This window comes from Notechis scutatus, chromosome 12 (assembly GCF_049901735.1).
Source record: "Notechis scutatus isolate UNSWTSFEM ecotype Mainland chromosome 12, rNotScu1.2, whole genome shotgun sequence".
NCBI lineage: Eukaryota > Metazoa > Chordata > Lepidosauria > Squamata > Elapidae > Notechis > Notechis scutatus.
In genome coordinates, this window is record NC_142020.1 from 7,210,622 (window position 1) to 7,232,726 (window position 22,105).

The window sequence follows — 22,105 nt, forward strand, 5'->3', positions numbered from 1 at the left end:
CTGGCTCCCCTCATTGACTTCAGGGATGTTGTAACTGTTGTACATGTTGGTTGCCAAGCACCTGAGCAGTGATCATGTCACCATGGGAATGCTACAACTGTCATAAGTATGAGGACTAGTCATAAATCACTTTTTCAGTTCCACTGTAACTTCAAATAGTTGCTAAGTGAATGATTGCAACAGACTACTTGCATTTTGATAACGAAACACAGCAATCTTTTCTTGGAAATATCTAACTTTCAATCTAAAATACCTACCGTATTTATCGGCGTATAACACGCACAGGCGTATAACACGCATCTTCATTTTAAGAGGAAATTTCAGGAAAAAAATTAAAAAATTCTGCCTGCCTGCCTTAGTTTCTGATTTGTTTGGGTAGCAGCTGGTGATGAAATGAGTTAACTCTTAAGCCTCTTTTACTGGCCAGGCTGTTATTCAACATCACTGAAGTTAAATGAATCAGAGTTAAGTGAATCTGGCTCCCCTCATTGACTTCAGGGATGTTGTAACTGTTGTACATGTTGGTTGCCAAGCACCTGAGCAGTGATCATGTCACCATGGGAATGCTACAACTGTCATAAGTATGAGGACTAGTCATAAATCACTTTTTTCAGTTCCACTGTAACTTCAAATAGTTGCTAAGTGAATGATTGCAACAGACTACTTGCATTTTGATAACGAAACACAGCAATCTTTTCTTGGAAATATCTAACTTTCAATCTAAAATACCTAATTATATTTAGATCTAATTTTGTTGCAGCTGTTTTCCTCCCTTTTTTTGTACTGTTTCCATTTTTCTTACTTTCTCTGTCCTTTTCCTCTCTTGTCAAAATAAAGGCACAGAGTTTTTATATATATATATATAAACGAAACAGCCAAGTTTCCCTGAAAACTTGAGTGGGAGAGGGGAGGGAGTTGTGTTGCATTAAGAATTCTAATTCTACTAACTTTAACTGAGATGACTTCTTGATGCCACAGTATGTTTTTTTCAGGCTTCTGCAGAAACCTGAAAATAAAAGAAGGGCAGCTTTAATCAACAGCAAAGAGAGGTCCATGCAATCTATTTCTGATTCATTACTGAGCTGCTTCGAACCGCACGATGGGCGGCATATACATTTAAAAAATCTTAAATTTTAAGTAAATCATTCTTAAAGCACGCACAGTCCTCTTAATCAGATCAGAAGTCATCGCTTTTCAGACACCAAAATACAAGCTGTTAAGAATGTGGAAGCAACTTTCCTAAGTATAGATAAATGGTTGTCTGGTTTATTTTTGAAAACCTATGGTGAAATCCAATGAATCTATGGAAGCTATCATTTGGATTCTTAATCTGAGAAATTTAGACTCAATATCTAGAGCAGGTCTGAGGGCTGCATGTGGCCCTACTAATGCAGCCCCACAAAATTGTAAACTTTGAATATTATTATGTGATTTATATCACTGGCGGGATTCATTTTTTTTTACTATCGGTTCTGTGGGCGTGGCTTGGTGGGCGTGGCAGGGGAAGGAGACTGTAAAATCTCCAGTCAGAGGTGGAATTTGCCAGTTCTCCAAACTACTCAAAATTTCCGCTACCAGTTCTCCAGAACTGTTTAGAACCTGCTGAATACCACCTCTGATTTATATACTATATTACAGGGGTCTTCAACATTGACAGCTTTAAGACTTGTTGACTTCAACTCCCAGAATTCCTGAGCTAACATGACTGGAGGAGGAATTCTGGAAGTTGAAGTCCACAAGTCTTAAAGCTGTCAAGTTTGAAGACCCCTGCATATATTATATAGTTTATATGGGGGTCAAGATGATTCCTCTTCACTCAATATGACCCACGCAAATAAAAGGTTGGACAACCATGGTCTAAACCAGGGGTCTCCATAATTGGACTTCAACTCCCAGAATTCCGGCTGGACGACGAATTCTGAGAGTTGAAATCCACAAGTCTTAAAAGTTGCCCAATTTGAAGACCCCTGGTTTAAAAATTCAATAAAGTGTCCCATTCCAGCTCATAAGTATGACACTTATTTGTTACTTATGGAGGCTGGAGAAGTTTTCATATGTGTTTTTTGTTTTTTTTTCAAATTGACCTCTGAGGTAACTGACCTCAGAGTTTCTCTTTCTTTTTAATCCCCGTTATCTCGGACATGGTATCCATCGTTTATTCTGGACAAAATCTTAGCACTGTTTGCTTCTCTTACAGGCACAAAGCCTCACAGTGAGGTCATAAGCAATGAAAACATTGAGATTGTTCCCCTTATGGAGCTCAAAATTTGGCAAGGTAGGTTGGACGTTATTTCCTTTTTATGTACTTATCAGTGCTAAATCTGATGTCCAGTCAGACCAAGTATATTTGTACAGAAATATAGAGTGTTAAGAATGTGGAAAAGTATAGATAGGGGTAAGCATGCAGCAATACACTTTCTGAAACACTTTACACTCGGAAATACAGATAGATAATCCTCAACTTACAAAGGTTTGTTTAGTGAACGTTAGAAGTTTTAACAGCACTGGGGAAAAAATGACTTATGACTGTTTTTCATGCTTAGAAAGTTGCAGCACCCCCATGATCACGTAATCAAAATTCAGATGCTTGGCAACTGACTCATATTTATGACGGCTGCAGTGTCCTGATCACTTCTGACAAGCAAAGTCGATGGGGAAGCCAGATTCACTTAAAAACTATGGTATTAACTTAACCATGGCAGTGATTCACTTAACAGATGAAGAAAAGTCATAAAATGGGACAAAATCCACTTAGCAAAGAGCAAGAGCGTTTAAGACTTCTATACTACTTTATAGTGCTTTCCAGCCCTCTCTAAGCGGTTTACAGAGTCGGCCTATTGCCCCCAACAATCTGGGTCCTCGTTTGACCCACCTCGGAAGGATGGAAGGCTGTGTCAACCTGGAGCTGGTCAGGATCGAACTTCCGGCAGTGGGCAGAGTTAGTCTACGTTTCTGCATTTCAACCACTGCGCCACCAAGGTTCTGAACAATCTGCTAAGGGCTGATAACCAACTCTTATTGCCTAGACCAGAGTTTCTTAACCTCAGCCAACCTCAAGACGTGTGAACTTCAACCCCCAAAATTTCAGCGTGCTAGGAGGGAGCTCTTGTTCTCCTCCCACCTTCATGAAGTCCAGCGGGATTCAGAACTGAAGATCCTCAGCTGGAGTTCCCATCCTGGTGAACCCATTGTCCTTAGAATAGTAGTACTAGCACTTAGAGTTATATACCGCTTCACGGTGCTTTTACAGCCCTTTCAAAGCAGTTTACAGAATCAGCCTCTTGCTCCCAACCATCTCATTTTACCCACCTGGGAAGGATGAAAGGCTGAGTTTACCTTGAGCCGGTCAGGATCAAACTGCTGGCAGTTAGCAGAGTCAGACTGCAACACTGCATTCTTAACCACTTCTAGCCACTGCCAGCTCCTCTTAACATTTAACAATTATCTCGCTTAGCAACAAAAATGTTGGGCTCAATTGTGGTCCTAAGTTGGGGATTACCTGTATCTCTCTCTCGCTCCAGGTAGAGTGAACCGTTTTCAGTAACATTTTGTTCTTAGGGAGATCAAGAGAGAAACGAACCATAAACAGGTTTGTTTGGTTTGTTTGTTTTACCTCTTTTGGTAAAAATACAAGAGTTCATCATCACCTCCTGAATGAGTTTTTAAAACCCTAGTGGAGCTGGCGGGAACAGGTAAAAGACCTACCTGAGCACTGTGCGTTGTTCTGAAAAGAAAACAGATTCCATTGGGCAACTTTGCAATGGCCCACCGTACCCCACAAATATCAAAAAGTTGAACGCACCATTTAGCAATCCGGACTATGGGGTGCCTTTTCCCGTGAGTCAGGCCCATTAGAGTGTACCCATAATTGTGCCAATCAATTATTAGCTTGCTGTTTCGCAGTAGGCAAAATATCCAGCCGACTCCAATGCTGGGCAAACCGGGTGGATTCTGGTCATGGGAAGAAGAGAAAATGTTTCAGAACCACCTCAGTAAATAAGATCAATTGCTTTCCAGTTCCTCCACCCACACGGCCTCTCCTTATTTTATTATTTTCCCTTATATCCTGCATTTATCATTTTTTATGCACCTCTCAAGGCAGAGAGCATATCAAATGCTCCTTCCTCCTCCTATTTTTCCCACAGCAACCACTCTGTGAAATGAGTTGTGCTGGGAGAGAGGGATTGGCTCAAAGTCACCCAGCTGGCTTTCACACCTTCGGCAGGACTAGAATTCACCGTCTCCTGGTTTTTAGCCTGACACCTTAACCAAACTGGCTTATGACAGTTATTTCTTTCCAAAATACCAAGTTAACGCCAGCTAAGGAACCCTTCTTTCACTACTTAACCCAGGTGAATAGCCTATAACCAGCCTAATCTTCCTGAACCCTAATTTCCAGCAGTCCTAAGTACCATGACCAAAGCTGCAGTTTAGCTCATTTTAACTTGGAAAATCACAAGTTCCCAGCCCCTCAAGCCTTCTACGTGACACCTCTGGACCCTACCTCTTCTGCTTGCAAACTTTATATTATAAACTTCCAAGAGCAGGAAGGAGACCAATATTTTAAAACTGCATTAATAGATGGTGTGAATTATTCTTGAGCTATCTAACTTTCTCTCTCCTCTCCAATATGGTAATCAGAACATGCTCTGTCTATGGAGATTCTCAGTCATCCAGGTCAGGGTTGTCCCAGAGGTGCTATTTTTCAAGAGGCAACTGGAATTTCTGGTTTTTCTTTGAAGACGTTTCGCTTCTCATTCAAGAAGCTTCTTCAGCTTTGAAGAAGAAGAGCTGAAGAAGCTTCTTGGATGAGAAGCGAAACGTCTTCAAAGAAAAACCAGAAAGTCCAGTTGCCTCTTGAAAAAAGCACCTTTGGGACATAACATGTTCCATTAGCCCATAAAGGACATATATGCATTTTACATTCTTTATAAAATAGCACCTACATCTTCACCTTTCGATACGCTATTCACAGGATGGCATTCAAATAAAAGGTATGTTAAACAAACACTTCTCAGCTACCTCCATGATACTTTTTTAAAAAACTGGACTGATGTGGCTTAAATAGAAGAGAATGCGGTGTTAAATTCGTCTTAAATCTAAGATTCGTCTTAAATCTAAGATTTACAAGACAACCATCCACCCCGTATGGCACTGAATGCTGGGCAGCAACAACAGGACCGAAAAGTATCTCCATGCAATGGAAATGTGAAGGCTCCATTGGATATCAGGCATCTCCCTTCTTGACCACATCACAAACGACACCATTCGACAACATTTTGGTGTGGCACCAATTATAGAGAAGGTGAAAGAAGGCCGGCTCCGCTGGTATGGACATGTCCAGAGAGCAGCACCTTCCACTGTGGGCAAGACTGCCTACCAAGTAGAAGTTAATGGCCGGCAACCTCGTGGGCATCCAAAACAGAGCTGGCAAGACACCATCAACCAAGATATGCAAATCATTGGCCTGCACCCTAGAGATGCAGCTGACCATGCAAAGTGGTGCTCAATGATCCAAAAAGCGGAGCCTGCACTTGTGGGAATATGCTAGGAAGGAGGAGGAGGAGGAGGAGGAAGAGGAGGAGGAGGAGGAGGGGGAAGGGAGGGAATGTAGTGTTAAAACCTGGAAGTGTAAATACCTGGAGGAGCACATAGCCCGGTGGAGCAATCCTTAGCAGTGTGTACAACAACTGGAAACTCTGCACAATCACTTTGATGATATACTGGAAAAACCTGGGCCCAACTAAGAAGGAAAAGAAACTCCGGTCAAGGCCTGATGCTAAGTAACGTTTCTAGGCAGGTGGTTGGTGCGGCTGACTATGCTTCTATCTCTCCTACCCAATACCAGGATGTGAGTCGGCCCTGAGAATTTTCCTTACTCTTCTAAGACAACGAGCCCTAGCGAGGTCATCTAGTGGTATCAGGGAAACAGCCCACAATGTTTTGTGCTGTGCTCACCACCCTCTGTAATGTCTTTCTATCCGCGGCTGTCAAGCCAGCATACCACACCGTCATGCAATTTGTGAGGACACTTTCTATTGTGGAACGCTAAAAGGAGGTCCTCGGTCATTGTTCCACTTTATTTTTTCTCAGAACCCGGAGGAAATGGAGTCTCTGTTGGGCCTTTCTGGCCACCTGGGTTATGTTGGTTTTCCAGGTGAGATCTCCGCTGAGATAGCCTCCCAGGAATTTAAAGGAGGGAACTCTCTCCACACAGCCTCCCTCAATGTAAAGTAGGGCAGGTTCCTTTCTCTTCTTCCAGAAATCTAACACCATCTCCTTTGTCTTGCTGACGTTTAGGTGGTGGTTGTTTTCTAGGCACCATGAGGATAATTTTTGAACCTCCTCCCTGCACACTGTTTCGTCCCCACCTGTAATGAGACCCAATACGGTAGTAACACCTGCGGACTTACTGATCACAGTGGATGGGTCAGACGATACACAATCGCATGTGGACAGTGAGTACAGGTAAGGGACTGAGCACACAGCCCTGTGGGGAGCCAGTGCTAAGGAGAGACCCAGCCCTCACTGTTTGTGGTCAGTCCATCAGAAAGTCTTTGATCCAGTCGCAGATGGAAGAGGGAAAATCCAAGTCAGTCAGCTTTTCGATAAGGATGCTTGGCAGGATAGCATTGAAGGCCGAGCTATAATCCATGAAAAGCATTTTGACTTAGTTTCCGGGTTTCTCCAGATGGCTCGCTACAGAATGTAAGGCAGCTATGGCGTCGTCTGTCGACCTGTCCCCCCTGTAGGCAAACTGATGTTTGTCGAAGCCTGGTGGGACGCATGTCCTAAGGTGCTGAAGAAGCAGTCTTTCAAAGCATTTCATCGCTACTGATGTTAATGCAAGAGGTCTGTAGTCATTTAGACAGTTAATTGCTGTTTTCTTGGGGACTGGGACAATAGCGGCTGTTTTCAAGCATGATGGAACACAGGCCGCTTGCAGGGAGATGTTAAAGATCTTTCTCAGGACCCCTGCTAATGGATCGGCACAAGTCTTCACCAGTATTCCCAGCACCCCGTCTGGACCTGCAGCTTTACTGGGATTCACAGCCTTCAGTGCAGCTCTCACTTGAGGTTCGTATAGGGCGAGTGGCTGGGAATCAGAAGCCTGGCGGGCAGAGGCTAGGCAGGCTGGTTTTTTCACCTCATAGCGGGCGAGGATGTCCAACTCCTCTACCAACGAGGCGCCAGCATTGACCGTGTTCGTGTTTCTCTTATAGTTAGTTAAGTGCTGCAGTCCCTGTCACGCTTGCTTCAGGTTATCTGCTAGGTGGTTCTCCGGCTTATATTTGAATTGTTGTTTTGCCATCTTAATGCCTCTTCTAACATCCTGCTTAGCAACAGAAATGTTGGGCTCACTTGTGGTCCTACACCGAGGACCCCCTGTAGTTGGAAAGCATTGAGAATGCAGTCTCCTAGGACATATAGGGTTTGAAAGGACGAGATGTCCTCAGCCTTAAATATCCCGCTTAAAATTGAGCACCGCAAAACATTCTTATCACAGAATGTCTTCAGATTATGGAAAAAGAGCAATTGACCCAACAACCACCCACAAGTCAACCCAAGTCTTTGGATACTTCTTGACAGTTTCCATCCAGTCTCCAACCTCCCTTAGAAAGGGAAGAAGGTGTGTGGAGAAGGTGGATGACCTTCAGCTGGAGAAGATCCAGAAGGTGGCAGTTTGCTTGGACTTTTTCACCCAGGTTACAGTCCAGAGAAGGCACCGATTGTACTTGTTAATGAGTAGCGCTAATATGCTTTGGCCCAACGCTTGTTTGTGTGACATTCCTTCCTTGCTGGTGGAGTCAGTGGAGGGAGAGAAAAGACTGATGAATAAAAAGGATTATTCAGATCTTGACTTGACATCAGATTTAGCACCGATAAGTACATAAAAAGGAAATAACGTCCAACCTACCTTGCCAGATTTTGAGCTCCGTAAGGGGAACAATCTCAATGTTTTCATTGCTTATGATCTCACTGTGAGGCTTTGTGCCTGTAAGAGAAGCAAACAGTGATAAGATTTTGTCCAGAATAAACGATGGACACCATGTCCGAGATAACGGGGATTAAAAAGAAACTCTGAGGTCAGTTACCTCAGAGGTCAATTGAGGAAAAAAAAACACATATGAAAACTTCTCCAGCCTCCATAAGTAACAAATAAGTGTAATACTTATGAGCTGGAATGGGACACTTTATTGAATTTCTAGACCAGGGGTCTTCAAATTGGGCAACTTTTAAGACTTGTGGATTTCAACTCCCAGAATTCATCATCCAGCCAGAATTCTGGGAGTTGAAGTCCACAAGTCTTAAAATTGTCAAATATGGAGACCCCTGGGCTAGACCATGGTTGTCCAACCTTTTGACTTGCGTGGGTCATACTGAGTGAAGAGGAATCATCTTGACCCCCATATAAACTATATAATATAGTATATACACCACATAATAATATCCACATAATATTCAAAGTTTACAATTTTGTGAGGCTGCATTAGTAGCTATGCAGGGCCACATGCAGCCCTCAGACCTGCTCTAGATATTGAGTCTTAAATTTCTCAGATTCAGAATCCAAATTAAAGCTTCCATAGATTCACTGGATTTCACTGTAGGTTTTCAAAAATAGACCTGGCAACCATTTGATTGGAATGATCAAAGTTCTCCTGCCTTGAGCAGGGTAATTTGGAGTAGAAGTCCTCTGCGGTCCTTTCCAGCTCTATAATTCTATGTTCTATAGAAGGTTAGAAAGCTTTTTTTGCAATAAAAAGAGAGCCCTCCAGCCCCTTTGTCAAGGATTCCACCACCCAAAGTTTTTTTCTCACAATCAACAGGAATTAGCTTTCCCAAGAGCATCGTTTTTTTATGTTATTTTATGGTTGTTATACAGATGCTCCTCAACTTACAAGAGTTCCTTTAGTCACCGTTCAAAGTTACAATGGCACTGAAAAAAAGTGACTTACGACTTGTGTTTCATAGACGTTTGTAGCTTCTAAGAGCTGTGGTGGTGCAGCAGTTAGAACACAGTACTTCAGGCTACTTCTGCTGACTGCAATTTGGCAGATCGAATCTCACCAGGCTCAAGGTTGACTCAGCCTTCCAGCCTTCCGAGGTCAGTAAAATGAAGACCCAGATTGTTGGGGGTGATAGGCTGACTCTGTAAATTGCTTAGAGAGGGCTGGAAAGCCCTGGGAAGTGGTGTATAAGTCTAAGGGCTACTATTGCCCTTCCTTCCTTCCTTCCTTGCTTGATGATGCAGTGGTTAGAATGCAGTACTGCAGGCTAACACTACCCAATGTCAGCAGTTCGATCCTGACCAGCTCAAGGTTGACTCAGCCTTCTGAGGTCAGTAAAATGAGGACCTAGAATTGTTGAGGGCAAGAGGCTGATTCTGTAAACTACTTAGAGAGGGCTGTAAAGTACTGTGAAGCGGCCTATAAGTCTGAGTGCTATTGCTGTCCCCATGAGCATGTGACCAAATTTCAGATGCTTGTCAACTGACTCGTATTTATGACGGTTGCTATATCCTGGGGTCATATGATCCCCTTTTGTGACTTTTTGATAAACAAAGTCAATGGAGAAGCTAGATTCGCTTAACAACTAGGGTTACTAACTTAACAACTTTAGTGATTCACTTAACGGAGGCAAGAAGTCATAAAATGGGGAAAACTCAACAAACAACAGAAATTTTGGGCTCAATTGTGGTCGTAAGTCAAGGACTATCTGCATTGTCATCTTGTACACTAACAGTCATGTATTTGAGATGGGTAGCCATATAAATTGAAATAACGAATAAAGAGATCTCTGCCCTAAATGATCTCAATGGGATTTGCCTTGTGGTAGGTATTTGACCCATTCCAAAGAAAGAACTGAGCGCAGAAGACTTCTCCTGTAACTTAGTATTATGAAACCCATCAACTAGCAGAAAGACAAGAGCAATGATCTCTTCTCATCCTAATCCAAAGAGGGCAAGTTATTTAAAAAAAAACAAACTCCCAAATTACTTCTGTGACTAATTGCATTCTGATGAAGCCTGGCTGAAGTTTACACACAAGCTTTTCAGAAACAGCTTGGCTGCCCCATCCTGTTGCCCTGGTTTTGAGGTGATGGCAGCAGCAGGTCAGGTTCAAAATAAAATACATCATAAAGGACACAGAAGATTATGGGTGGATGCAACAATAATAAGCAATAATCTAGAACAGGGGTTCCCAACCTGGGGTGCTCGCACCCCCTGGGGGTGCAAGACGATATTCCAGGGGGTGCGAGAAAAGTCCAGGTAAATAATAGGATATTGGCTATATGTTGGCATTTTTATTTATTATGCAATGGATTAACTTTGTTTTCATTTTAGAGTTAAGTATCGTTATTTAGTGGCCGTCACATACATAGCTGAAAAGATTCAATCCTACCATATATTTAACGCGTTCAGTAGTTCCTAAAGTCTAAATTTCAGGGGGTGCGAGGTTCGAGTGAAATTTCTTTAGGGGTGCAGGGCGAAAAAAAGGTTGGGAACCACTGATCTAGAATAATATTTTAAAAACTGACTGTTTGTTCCTTTGTCGCCTGCCATTTTATTTTATTTGCGCACTAGTTGATTAATTCTGCTTATTTTGACTGTCTCATAAACTCTCCACGCATCCAAAAAAACCCAAACCCTTAATTTTCTCAATCAATGGCTGGCAGTTGTTACTTTTGCAAATTTAAATACCTCGAGTGCAACCACAAAAAGGGCATTTCATTGATCCATTTTTTTGACGATGGGCAAAAACTTTTCAAAGATTAGATTTGAACCCGAGTGATGGGCAAGAAAGGAAAGAGAGCTGGAAATCTGAATAAAAAGAGGGGAAAGCCCTGAAAACAGAAAGCCTAAAATCACACATAAGTCATATCCCAAATCTGCATGGGGTTCCTCCTATGCACCTCCCACCCATCCCACCAAGAAGGCAGAAGCCTTATAGAATTGAAATAGAATAGAAATAGGATAGGATAGAAGTAGGAATAGGAATGAATAGAACAGAAATAGAAAAGAATAGAATTAGGAATGGGAATGAATAAAGATAGAATAGAATTAGAAATAGAATAGAATAGAAATAGAATAGAAACAGGATGAATAGAATAGAAATAGGATAGGATAGAAGTAGGAATAGAAATAGGAATAAAAGAATAGAATTAGGAATGGGAATGAATAAAGATAGAATAGAATTAGAAATAGAATAGAAATAGAATAGAAACAGGATGAATAGAATAGAAATAGAAATGAATAGAATTAGGAATGGGAGTGAATAGAATAGAATAGAATAGGATAGGAATTGAATAATGAATGGAATAGGAGTGGATTGGAGTGGAGTAAAATAGAATATGGATATGGAACAGAACGGAACAGAACAGAACAGAACAGAATAGAAGATGGAATGGTATGGAATGGAGCAGAATAGAATAACGGTAGAATAAGGGTAGAAGTAAGAGTGGAGTAGAATAGATTAGAAGTAGAGTAGGAGTAGGAATAGAATAGAATAGAATACAACAGAATACTATAGAATAGAGTACTGTAGAATACAATAGAAATAACAGAGTTGGAAGGGACCTTGGAGGTCTTCTAGTCCAACCCCCTGCCTAGGCAGGAAACCCTACACCACTTCAGACGAACAACTGTCCAGTCTCTTCTTAAAAACCTCCAGTGATGAAGCACCCACAACGTCTGAAGGCAACTTGTTCCCCTGATCAATTCTTCTCAACTGTCAGGAAATTTCTCCTTAGTTCCAGGCTGCTCCTCTCCTTTTCCCATCTGCAGCCCTCCTGGGGCAGCACTACAACCCCCATCCTCCCCAGCATTGTCTCAGAAAGACAAACGGGGCTGGCAGACTGCCCAATGAAGGGGCGCCAGGTTGGGGAAGAGCCCAGGCGAGCCCTTCCACGCATACGCGGAACCACAACTCCCAGCATGCCTCGCGCACCGCCGCCATGGCCGGGGCTGCTGGGAGCCGTAGTTGGGCAGGGCAGGCCGGGCCGAAGGCTCTGCGGGGAGGAAGGTTCGGCCTCCGGGGCCCTCGGTCTCTCGAGGTGGGGAGGAAGATTCACCCGCGTAGCCGAGGAAAGCGACGCGACGGCCCCGGCGGGCCAGCGACAAGGCGTGGTACTGCATGCGGGGGCTGCGGCCCAGGTCGCCCACCACCAGCACGGCCACGCGCCCCGCGGCGTCGCCAGGTCTCTTCGGGGGCCGGAACGACCACCAGGCCCCCAGCGCCCCAGCCAGCAGCAGCAGCAGCGCCGTCCCCGAAAGCAGCCAATCGCCGGCCTCCATCTTGGGAGAGGCGGTGAGAGGCCGCGCGGAGCGGCTCCGGGAACGCCGCCAATGCAGGTCGGGACAGCGCCGCCCTCTCGGCTCGGAGGAGCAACTACACACGTCGACGCGGGTTTTGAATTGTAGAGCGCCACAGGGATGAATGCAAGATTGTGTCTTCTATTTTTATTTATTTATTTGATTTATTTACTTGATTTGTCAATTGCTTACAAGATAATAGGTATAAGTATATACATAGTTATGAATACATGAAATGGGTACATATAATGGAATGGAATATAAGGGAATGGACCAAACTTGTATATAGACAGAGTGGAAACCTCCACAACCTTCTAACACTGAAGATATTACCTAGTTGGGTAATAAAATGTCTACATGAAAACAATCAAGCTCAGAGAGCACCAAGGTCTCCATAGTTCAACCCTGAGCTACATTTATTCTCTTCTAACTACTAAGTCACTGTTTCTCAACCTTGGGTATTTTAAGAGGTGTGCACTTTTTGTTGTTGTGAATGTCACAATAACAATTTCTTTCAACCAAGCACTAGAAATTTATACTGGAAATGAGAGCAACACAAAGGGACATATTATGTTTGATGGGGAGGCAAGAAAACCAGCAATTTTTGGATCCAAACACACGCACTAATTCAGAAGGTTTTAAAGGCTTTAAAGATTTTGAAGACTTAACGTACAATTGAAACCACAGACTTTTCTTTTGGGCCGAGTAGATAAATAAACAGAAATCAGAGAGCTTTGTTTTGATATGTGACAAGTGCAGCAAGATTGTTATTCGCTTAAAAGTGGAAAGGTTCGGTACTGTCTACAAAGGAGGAATGGTTGATGAAGTTGATGAAACTTGGCTAATTTAATTAAAGAAAAGACAGTTGATTTCCTTTGCTGCTGATTGGGAAACCCTTAGGGACTTTTTGCATGAAGCAGAAAAAATGGATATGATCTGTGGCCTTGATTAGAAAATATTAGATAATAAAAGAAAGTAAGTTTTTTTTTCTAAAGCGATGATTGTGTAACCATGCTTATACCATTATCTGCAAAGAAATTGGAAACTTCTATTTATTTTTTCTTTCCTCCTTTACTCTGTATTAGTTTTTTTCAGTGCTTTCTTCTTTTTTAAAAAACATTTCATAACATTTATACAAAAAAACAACAACCCACAATTTATTTCCTTGACTTAAAACTTGTGTGCCACTCAACTCCAAGTGATTTTTAACCTACTCACATCCATCAACAAAATGTAATTTGGCCCCTGGAAGGACTTTAATGGCTCCTTGTAAACAATTTGGAGCTTTGCTGTCAATCAGAGCTTCGTTTCTGACGTGGATTCTTGTGTACACAAATCCTACCTATAAAAAGGTTTAAGGAGAACAAAGAGAGGTCAGCAGTTTTTTTTTCACAGAGTCTGTAAAAAGCCTCTGTTGCTTCCTCCTGCCCCCCGATGCAAAAAATGCTGAATTTTGGTTTTTTGCTGTTGATCTGTCTTGTAAACCTGCAGCCCTCCTCTTGTCAGGCAGATAGGAGAAATGCTATCATCTCCGCCATGGAGAAGGCCGTTTTGTTCCTGGGTGAATACCACGACAAAGTCAACATAGATGCGGTATTGGGATACTCCGTCTTGGAAGGTACTTGTTTTAGGTACTTGCTGTGTTGGTTGTTATTAGACTTAAAGTTGACAGCAAACAAGGGCATGATTTTCTTCTAGAAGTTGTGAGTACTCCAGCACTGGAGGTATTTAAAGAAAGGATTGGATAACCATTTGTCTGGAATGGTATAGGGTCTCCTGCTTGAGCAGAGGGTTCGACTAGAAGACCTCCAAGGTCCTTCCAACTCTTGTTATTCTGTTAAGGGAAGATGGGTGCCTTGTATCCTTGGGCTGAGAAAATTGTGATGGAGAAGTGAGGAGAAGATGAACTGAAAAGAGGAAGACAGTGACGAGCGGGATAAAGGGGTGACTGATGAATACATTTGGAAGATGACAACAATCACAAGGACTAAGACATGGTCTTTGAAAGATGGAGAAGGGGAAGGAGGGAAGGAAAGGAGACAGACACCATTGAACAGTTCATTTGAAGATGGTTATTGGAAGTAGGGAGGTCGGTTGGGCGAGAGGCAGAAAAACTCCCCATGTTTTGAGGAGGTCCTACAGGTGGATGAAAGACAACAAGCAACTATGATGTTGATGGGACAAAGATGGAGAGAAGGCAGTAGAAGAGGAACATGTCTGTGATCAAGGAAAGCTTGGAAATTGGATGTTAGTTCTAGAGACGGGCAGGGCAGAATGACAGGTCAGGAATCCGATCTGTCCTGATTTTGCATAACTAATGATGACAGAGTCTGAACTTTTAAAAACTTTAAAATTGAAAACTCCCTCAAATCAAGCTAGACTTCAATGATTCCAATGACTCATGGATACATCTGTGTCAAACCGACCACAGGAAGGTCTGTTCCTGCTCTCTTACAAGATGTTTTTATGGCTTCCAGTCTAGCCCTAAGAATTCTCATCCAAGTATTAACTACAATAGGAAATATCATTAGTGCAGATGGGTGATCTGGAAATCTAGAAAATAGCCCTAACAGAAGCAGTTAGATGGTCAGTTTCCTTAGATACTGGATTAAAACATCTATTGCAACTCTATGATACGTTTTCTCAATCATTTTCTTAAAAGAACTGTTGGAGTCTAAATATCCAGTTCTGTTATTTAAACTAAATTTGCATATCACTCATTGCATGACCTCTGTACATGCCATATGCTAAATATAATAAAATACATGGTGATTTGTTATCATGGTTTTTAACGTAATTTAATGTTTCATCTTGTATATTGTACTGTCCACATATTTGACATACATACATGCATGCATGCATGCATACATACATACATACATACATCTGCTAATGCTCCACTTACACACAGTTGTGTTGGTATGCAAAATGTGTTTTATTCGTGTTTGTATATTAGTGGTTGCATGACCTCTGTAGATGCAATACACTAAATAAACAATCTAGAAATGACTGGGAAATTTATGATGGGAGAGATTCAAGAACTTCAGTTGTCTTGGAGTGACAGAAATGCAAATCTATTTCAGATGGAGATTGCATTAATGTTATAATATTTGTTTCATAGCTAGCTTCTTCCAGACTCCAAGGAAGTCCACTCTACCAAATATTCTGGTGCCATCTCCTTCTTGGAGAAAAGGAGGTCATTAGTGGTCATTAGCAATCGAAGGTGATCTGATGGCACTTAATCAATCAATTCCCTTCTTGTCTTGTTGTTACATTTCCAACTCCATCAAAACACAAAATGAATTGAAGATTTCCGGTTTGCAAGGCTTGCGGCGGCGGCAGGAATCCGCGATCGTGCGCGGTTCCTGCTGCGCTCGCTGCCGAAGTGCCTCCGATCCAGCTGGATCTGGAGGATATGGTTGCCCCGTAGAGGCAACCGAAGATAGAAGAGATCCGGATAGGGGTTTGGGGGTATCGCAAACCCCCTCCTCAGCCAGCTAAACTCCTTTTTCCCAAGGTGGTGGAGCGGCGGTCAGCAATGGCTGCCACAAAGAAGCCTGCAGCCGGGTAAGGTCGTGCAGGAGGAAGTTGGAGAAAGTGAAAGTTTTTTGGCTGAACCGGGTCAACAAGGAACTTTTAAATACCCTGGAATCTTAATTGTTTGAATGATACATTGTTTCCTAAGAAGACTGCAAAGTGGCGGAAGAAAAGGGAAAGGGAGAGTTACTTTCTCTCACTCTCCCTCCCCATGGAAATAGCTGATGGAAATCGGAAAAACCTGCTTGGGCACAGAAGGTAATTAAACTTGAAATTTAAAGCCGAGGGGATAAAAGATTTCTGAACATTGGAATTAAAAACTTTTTTTTTTTTTTTTTTTGCTATAAGTGGGAGGGAAGAGGTAAAGAACCTACTTTAAGATTGTATTGAAGGAGACTGCTAGGAGTTTATAAGACCAGAAATAAAAGGCAATAAGGCTTCTAAAAAATTACTTTGGAACTGTGTAATTGAACTCTACCCCAGGAAGAGAAAATATAAAAAGAAGAAAGTGCTAAATGAAACAATTTATTTTGATTTGGATTGCTTTGTGACTTTGGGATTTTTGGGAACTATTTCTAAAAACTAAAGATTAAAAACACTTGGGTTGTTCTTAAGGGGAAAAAATGGCACTATCTGTTGAGGAATTGCAAATGGAATTTCAAAAGCTAAAAGAAGAGGAACAAGAAGGCAAGGGCTCTTCTGGATCTATTTTTCACTTTTTAGAAATGGCGATTTCTACCTACCAAGAAATACAACAACAAGAAGGCTGGGATGAAGGAGAAGAAGCCATCTTTAATGGACAGACAATCTTACTTGAAGAAGAAAAGAGAAAGTGGGGAAAGAAAATGGAGAATTCAGAACTTAAAAAAGCAACCAAAAAAGGGAAAAATAAGATGAAAAATCGATACAATGTCAGAAAGCAACAGAAAAGAGAAATACAACAGAGAGGGAAGATTAAGAGAGGGGAGTTTGAGAGATTGGGGGGCAAAAAGGCTAGAATTGATAAGAAAGAAAGGGAAAAAGGAAAGAGAAGTCATAAAGGTTTAAAACAAGATGCTAAAAAACAGGTTTTTTTCAGAGACAAAGGTAAATTATAATTTAAAAAATGATTCTGCAAAAGTGCATAAGATTGTATTGTAGATTTTAATATTTTGAAATTGAGTTAGAAAATTGAAATATATGAGTTAATAATGCATTAAAGGGAATGTATAAAAATGTTTAAGATTTAATAATAGTTTAACTTTCTATGGAATATTGTTTTTACTATTTTATAAACTTAATTCTCTTTTTTTTGTTTTATTATTCTAAAATGTAATATTTAGAATGTACTAAGCAGAATCAGTATGGAAAGTATGTATTATTTTAAGTGTTAAATTTAGGGGAAAGATAAAAAGTTGTCATACTTCAACCAGTGATCACAGGAGAAATATTGTATTAGAAAGAAAAGATAAATAGATAATTGAAAGAGAACGGACAAAAGATGCAAGTATAATTATTTAAATTGAGATGAAATAAATAAAATAGAATTAAGAGAGTGAATGAAGAGAGAAAATATATAGAAAATATAGAATGTTAAATAAGATATGAAATAGTATATTAAGTGAGCATGAATTTGATTTATGTCTGTACAAAAAGATGTAACCCGGGGTAAGCCGCTTTCCAAAAAGAAGTTTTATGTATTTATGTTTTGTGTTTTGTTTGTCTATGAATTAATAAAACGTTAGAAGAATGTTGGAAGAGAATAACGAAATTGTATAAGACAGATGGATACAATGAATATATATAATTTAAGGCAAAAGAAATATAATTGAATAGAAGGAAAGGGAGAAATAAAGAGAAGTTGGGAAAAGATATGAAGTTGAACAGATAAGACAAATATACATATTAAACTGTGCTTGTATGGAAATGTGATAATTTGGAATTATCCTGTCTTTAAATAAGATGTTTTATTTGTTTTTTCAGAAAAGATGTCCTATGTTATTATATTCTACGTTTTGTTTGTTTGTGTATTGTTCTTAAAAATTAATAAAATCTGTTTTTTAAAAAAACACAAAATGAATTGAAAATATTTGCAATGCATAACATCCATTAACAGAACAGATCAGACATCCGGCCCTTGCTTTTCAATAGAGACCGAGTGAAGCAAGTGGCCAGTTTTAAGTTTCTGGGTGTTACCCTAAAAGAGGACCTGACCTGGGATGCTCACATTGCAGCTCTGGTCAAAAGGGCCCAGCAGAGATTATGCTACCTGAGGCTTTTCAGAAAACAACAATGGAATGAAAAACTGCTGGTGACCTTCTACTGCTGAACCATAGAGAGCATTTTAACATACTGCACCTCTGTATGGTTTGCCAATTGCACAGTGGCAGATAGAATAGCGCTCCAGAGCAGCGGTTGCCATCACTCCTTACCCGGCAAACTTGTCTGCTAAGTTGCTATTTTTCCTTTTTCTGACCATCATCTGTTCTGTGCCATGAGATTTAGATTAGCTAGGAAGCAGGAAATGGTTGGATTTCTTGCTTTCTAGCTAAGCACAGCCGAACCTCCCTTAGGACTGAAGGTTTACTTGCAAGCAAATTCAGTGCAGACTCATGGGAAGCAAATTTAAGAGACTGAGCTAGCCGATGGCAGATAGATAGATCACTGAATGATTCTGTGAGCAACTCAATCTGCCTGCTTTGTCTGATTTTGGATAAAAGTTGGTTTTTTATATAAAAAATTCAATATTTACATACATGGTGTATTGTGAGTTAATTTTGTGAGTTTGCTTGCTAGCAAATGTTATGATTTTGGCTGCAAGCAAATTTTATGTGACAGTCTGAGCTAGCCAATGGCAGATAGATAGATTTCTAAATGAATCTGTAATTCTGTGAGCAACTCAATCTGCCTGCCTGCTTTGATTTTAGGTAAAAGTTGCTATTTTTTATAAAAAAAATCAATATTTATATAAATATTTATAATATCTACATACAAGCCATGCCCAGCCAGTCACATGACCACCAAGCCACACCCACAAATTACGCCATGCCCACAGAACTAGTTAGTGGTCCCTGGGATCTAAAATTATGAGTTTGGTGGTCCCTGAGGTCCAAAATGTTGGCGACCCCTGCTCCAGAGGGTTAATGTAAGCCTAGTTGAAAATTACAGACCAATCTCCTTATGCTACGTCACCTGTAAAGTCATGGAATCAATTATTAACCAATCCATCATCCTCGACTTAGAGACAAACAACCTACTCTCCAATAAACAATTTGGTTTCAGAAAAAAACTATCCTGTAATCTGCAACTCTTACACTGCAAAAACATATGGGCGACACAACTCGACCAGGGCAAAGCAATAGACGCAATCTACATAGACTTCTGTAAAGCCTTTGATTCAGTGGTACACGACAAACTACTACTAAAAATAAAATCCTATGGTATCTCTGGACAACTGCATAACTGGATAGAAGCATTCCTGGCAAACAGACAACAAATGGTCAAAATTGGGAGCGTCCTATCAAATTCTTTACCTGTCAATAGTGGTGTCCCCCAAGGCAGTGTTCTAGGACCAACTCTCTTCATACTCTACATAAATGACCTCTGTGATCATATTAAGAGCAATTGCGTTCTTTTCGCTGATGATGTAAAGCTGTTCAATACCACAGACAATACTGCTACCCTACAAAAAGATCTTGACTATGTATCCGAATGGTCTAACAAATGGAAACTTCAAATCTCAACAAATAAATGCTCTGTCTTACATATTGGCAAAAAAAATCAGAAAATAAAATACAAGCTGAACAGTCAAGATCTTGTTGATGACCCAAGCTCTGTAAAGGACCTTGGAATACTCACCTCTAATGATCTAAGTGCTAGAGCCCACTGCAACAACATAGGCAAAAAGGCATTAAGAGTTGTTAACCTAATCCTACGTAGCTTTTTCTCTGGTAATATCACACTACTAACCAGAGCATATAAAACATTTGCTAGACCAATACTCGAATACAGTTCATCAGTCTGGAACCCACATTATGTATCTGATATTAGCACAATTGAGAAAGTCCAGAAATATTTCACAAGAAGAGTTCTCCACTCCTCTACTCGTTGTAGAATACCTTATGCCACCAGACTTGAAATTCTAGAACTAGAAAACCTTGAATTACGCCGTCTTCGGTCTGATTTAAGCATGGTATATAAAATCATACATTGCAATGTCCTACCTGTCAATGAATACTTCAGCTTCAACCATAACAACACAAGAGCACACAATAGATACAAACTCAAAGTTAACCGCACCAAACTTGATTGCAGGAAATACGACTTCAGCAAATGAGTGGTCAATGTCTGGAATACTCTACCCGACTCTGTAGTTTCTTCCCCAAACTCCAAAAACTTTAACCTTAGACTGTCTACTATTGACCTCACCCCTTTCCTAAGAGGTCTGTAGGGGGCGTGCATAAGCGCACCAACATGCCTACCGTCCCTGTCCTATTGTTTCTCTTATTCTTCTTTTATTTTTCTTATATGTATCCATTTCATGTATTCACAACTATGCATACACTTATACTTATTATCTTGTAAACAATTGGCAAATAAAATAAAATAAATAAATAAATAAATAAAATGTCATTGCCCAGAGGATCGTGGGTTGCCCTCTCCCCTCTTTGGAAGAGCTTTGTAGCTCCCGCTGCCTTAAGAAAGTTCAAAACATTCTCAAAGATCCATCTCATCCTGGACACCCTTTTTTTGAACTATTACCATCTTGCAGGCAGTACAGGATAATATTAAAAACAAGGTCAAATAGGCTGAAAAACAGCTTCTATCCCAGGGTAGTAATTATATTGAATTCCACTGTATAGTGCAATATTAATGCAATATCATGGGTTTTCAATTCAATTGTATAGAACAGGGGCGGGCAAACTACGGCCCGCGGGCCACATCCGGCCCGTTGGTCTGTCCAATCTGGCCCACACCTGAAAAAAAATCGCTGGGCGTGGCGTATTGCCCTGCGCCGCGTGGCCCCCAAAGCTGCAAAACAGTGCGGAGCACTCTCGGGGTAGGAAAGAAAAGAAGAACTTTGCAAAGGCCTCGGCTGGGAGTTCGAAATCACCTTCGAGTGCGACCTCTCCAAAGGTGAGTCCCCGCCGATCCCCCTTTTTTTTCCGGGGCTTCCAGGCTTAAACTTTGCAAAGGCAAAGTTTGCAGGCGGGAGCGTCTTCCGGCCGAGGAGCGGGAAGGGTTCCGCCCGGCGGGCGGGCGGGCTGCTTGGAGCGGGCTGCTTGGAGCCACCTAAAGCTAGGCCGCTGTTGGTGGAGCCTTGCCCTGCCTTTGTGCCCCATTTCCCAGCTCGGCGGTCCTGCTCAGGCGGCACTTTAAAAGCCTGCTCCCAGCACCCGAGCAACTTCCCAGCAACTTGTGGCTTCCTTTTTCCTCGCGGGCGCTCGCGCCTGGCCCCGAGCTGCGCGGTGGAGGGGAAACCCGGAGCACCGCCGGGTCGCCTCCTCCAAGCAGCCCGCCCGCCCGCCGGGCGGAACCCTTCCCACTTCTTGGCGGGAAGACGCTCCCGCCTGCAAACTTTGCCTGTGCAAAGTTTAAGCCTGGAAGCCCCGGAAACCCGAGCAACTTCCCAGCAACTTTCGGCTTCCTTTTAACTCGCGGGCGCTCGTGCCTGGCCCCGAGCCGCGCGGCGGAGGGGAAGCCTGGCGGGAGGGCGGGCTGCTTGGAGGAGGCGACCCGGCGGTGCTCCGGCAGCAGCAACAGGCAGTTCCGCCCGGGCTCCGCTCAGGTGTCCGGCTGGGGCTGTCAGTAGTTGCTACCGCCGGCGCAGCTCCGCGCGGCTCCAGTCCCACGTTGCCTTGGGAAGGAAAAGGCAAAACCAGGAGCCGCTGAGCCTGAGCCTCCAGTGCCGCTGCTGCCGTTGCAAAGCACCGCTGCGGCTTTTCCTTTTTGCCTTTCCCTTCCCGAGGCAACGCGGGACTGGAGCCGCGCGGAGCCACGCCGGCGGTAGCAACTCCTGACTCAGGGGGCCTCCGAGGGGAGGGGAAGGAGGAGTAGAGGGGGGGAAAGGGGGGGGCGATTCCCAAAATATATTGTGCTGACCCGGCCCGTCTGTCAAATTTTAAAAGTCAATGCGGCCCCCGAGCCAAAAAGTTTGCCCACCCCTGGTATAGAACGTGAAGGATGTGTGTTTGTGTTTATTTTCAGTCATAATGTACACTGAAGATGATATTTAATTTTGTTGTACAAGATGCAATGACAATAAACTAAACTAAA

At 42.1% G+C, this 22,105-nt stretch overlaps 2 protein-coding genes across 4 annotated transcripts in view; one reads left to right on the forward strand and one right to left on the reverse strand.

The window, feature by feature from the left end:
• The window catches only part of ALG1 (ALG1 chitobiosyldiphosphodolichol beta-mannosyltransferase), a 25,421-nt gene extending 13,114 nt beyond the window's left edge, over window positions 1-12,307 (reverse strand). The window contains exons 1-4 of the mRNA XM_026686780.2: window positions 12,073-12,307; window positions 7,919-7,996; window positions 5,640-5,743; window positions 3,803-3,951 (exon numbers count right to left, since the gene is read on the reverse strand). Coding sequence (XP_026542565.2) covers window positions 3,803-3,951; window positions 5,640-5,743; window positions 7,919-7,996; window positions 12,073-12,295 — 554 coding nt within the window. The 5' untranslated portion in view covers window positions 12,296-12,307. The remainder of the gene's footprint in view (window positions 1-3,802; window positions 3,952-5,639; window positions 5,744-7,918; window positions 7,997-12,072) is intronic.
• C12H16orf89 (chromosome 12 C16orf89 homolog) overlaps window positions 11,956-22,105 on the forward strand; it is a 23,066-nt gene continuing 12,916 nt past the window's right edge. For 2 of the 3 annotated variants that reach the window (XM_026686784.2, XM_026686785.2), the window contains exon 1: window positions 11,956-13,931. In XM_026686784.2, the coding sequence (XP_026542569.2) occupies window positions 13,748-13,931 (184 nt within the window). In that variant the 5' untranslated portion in view covers window positions 11,956-13,747. Of the gene's footprint in view, window positions 13,932-15,917; window positions 16,109-22,105 lie in introns of those variants that run through there. The other variant, XM_087973174.1, reaches the window with a different exon arrangement.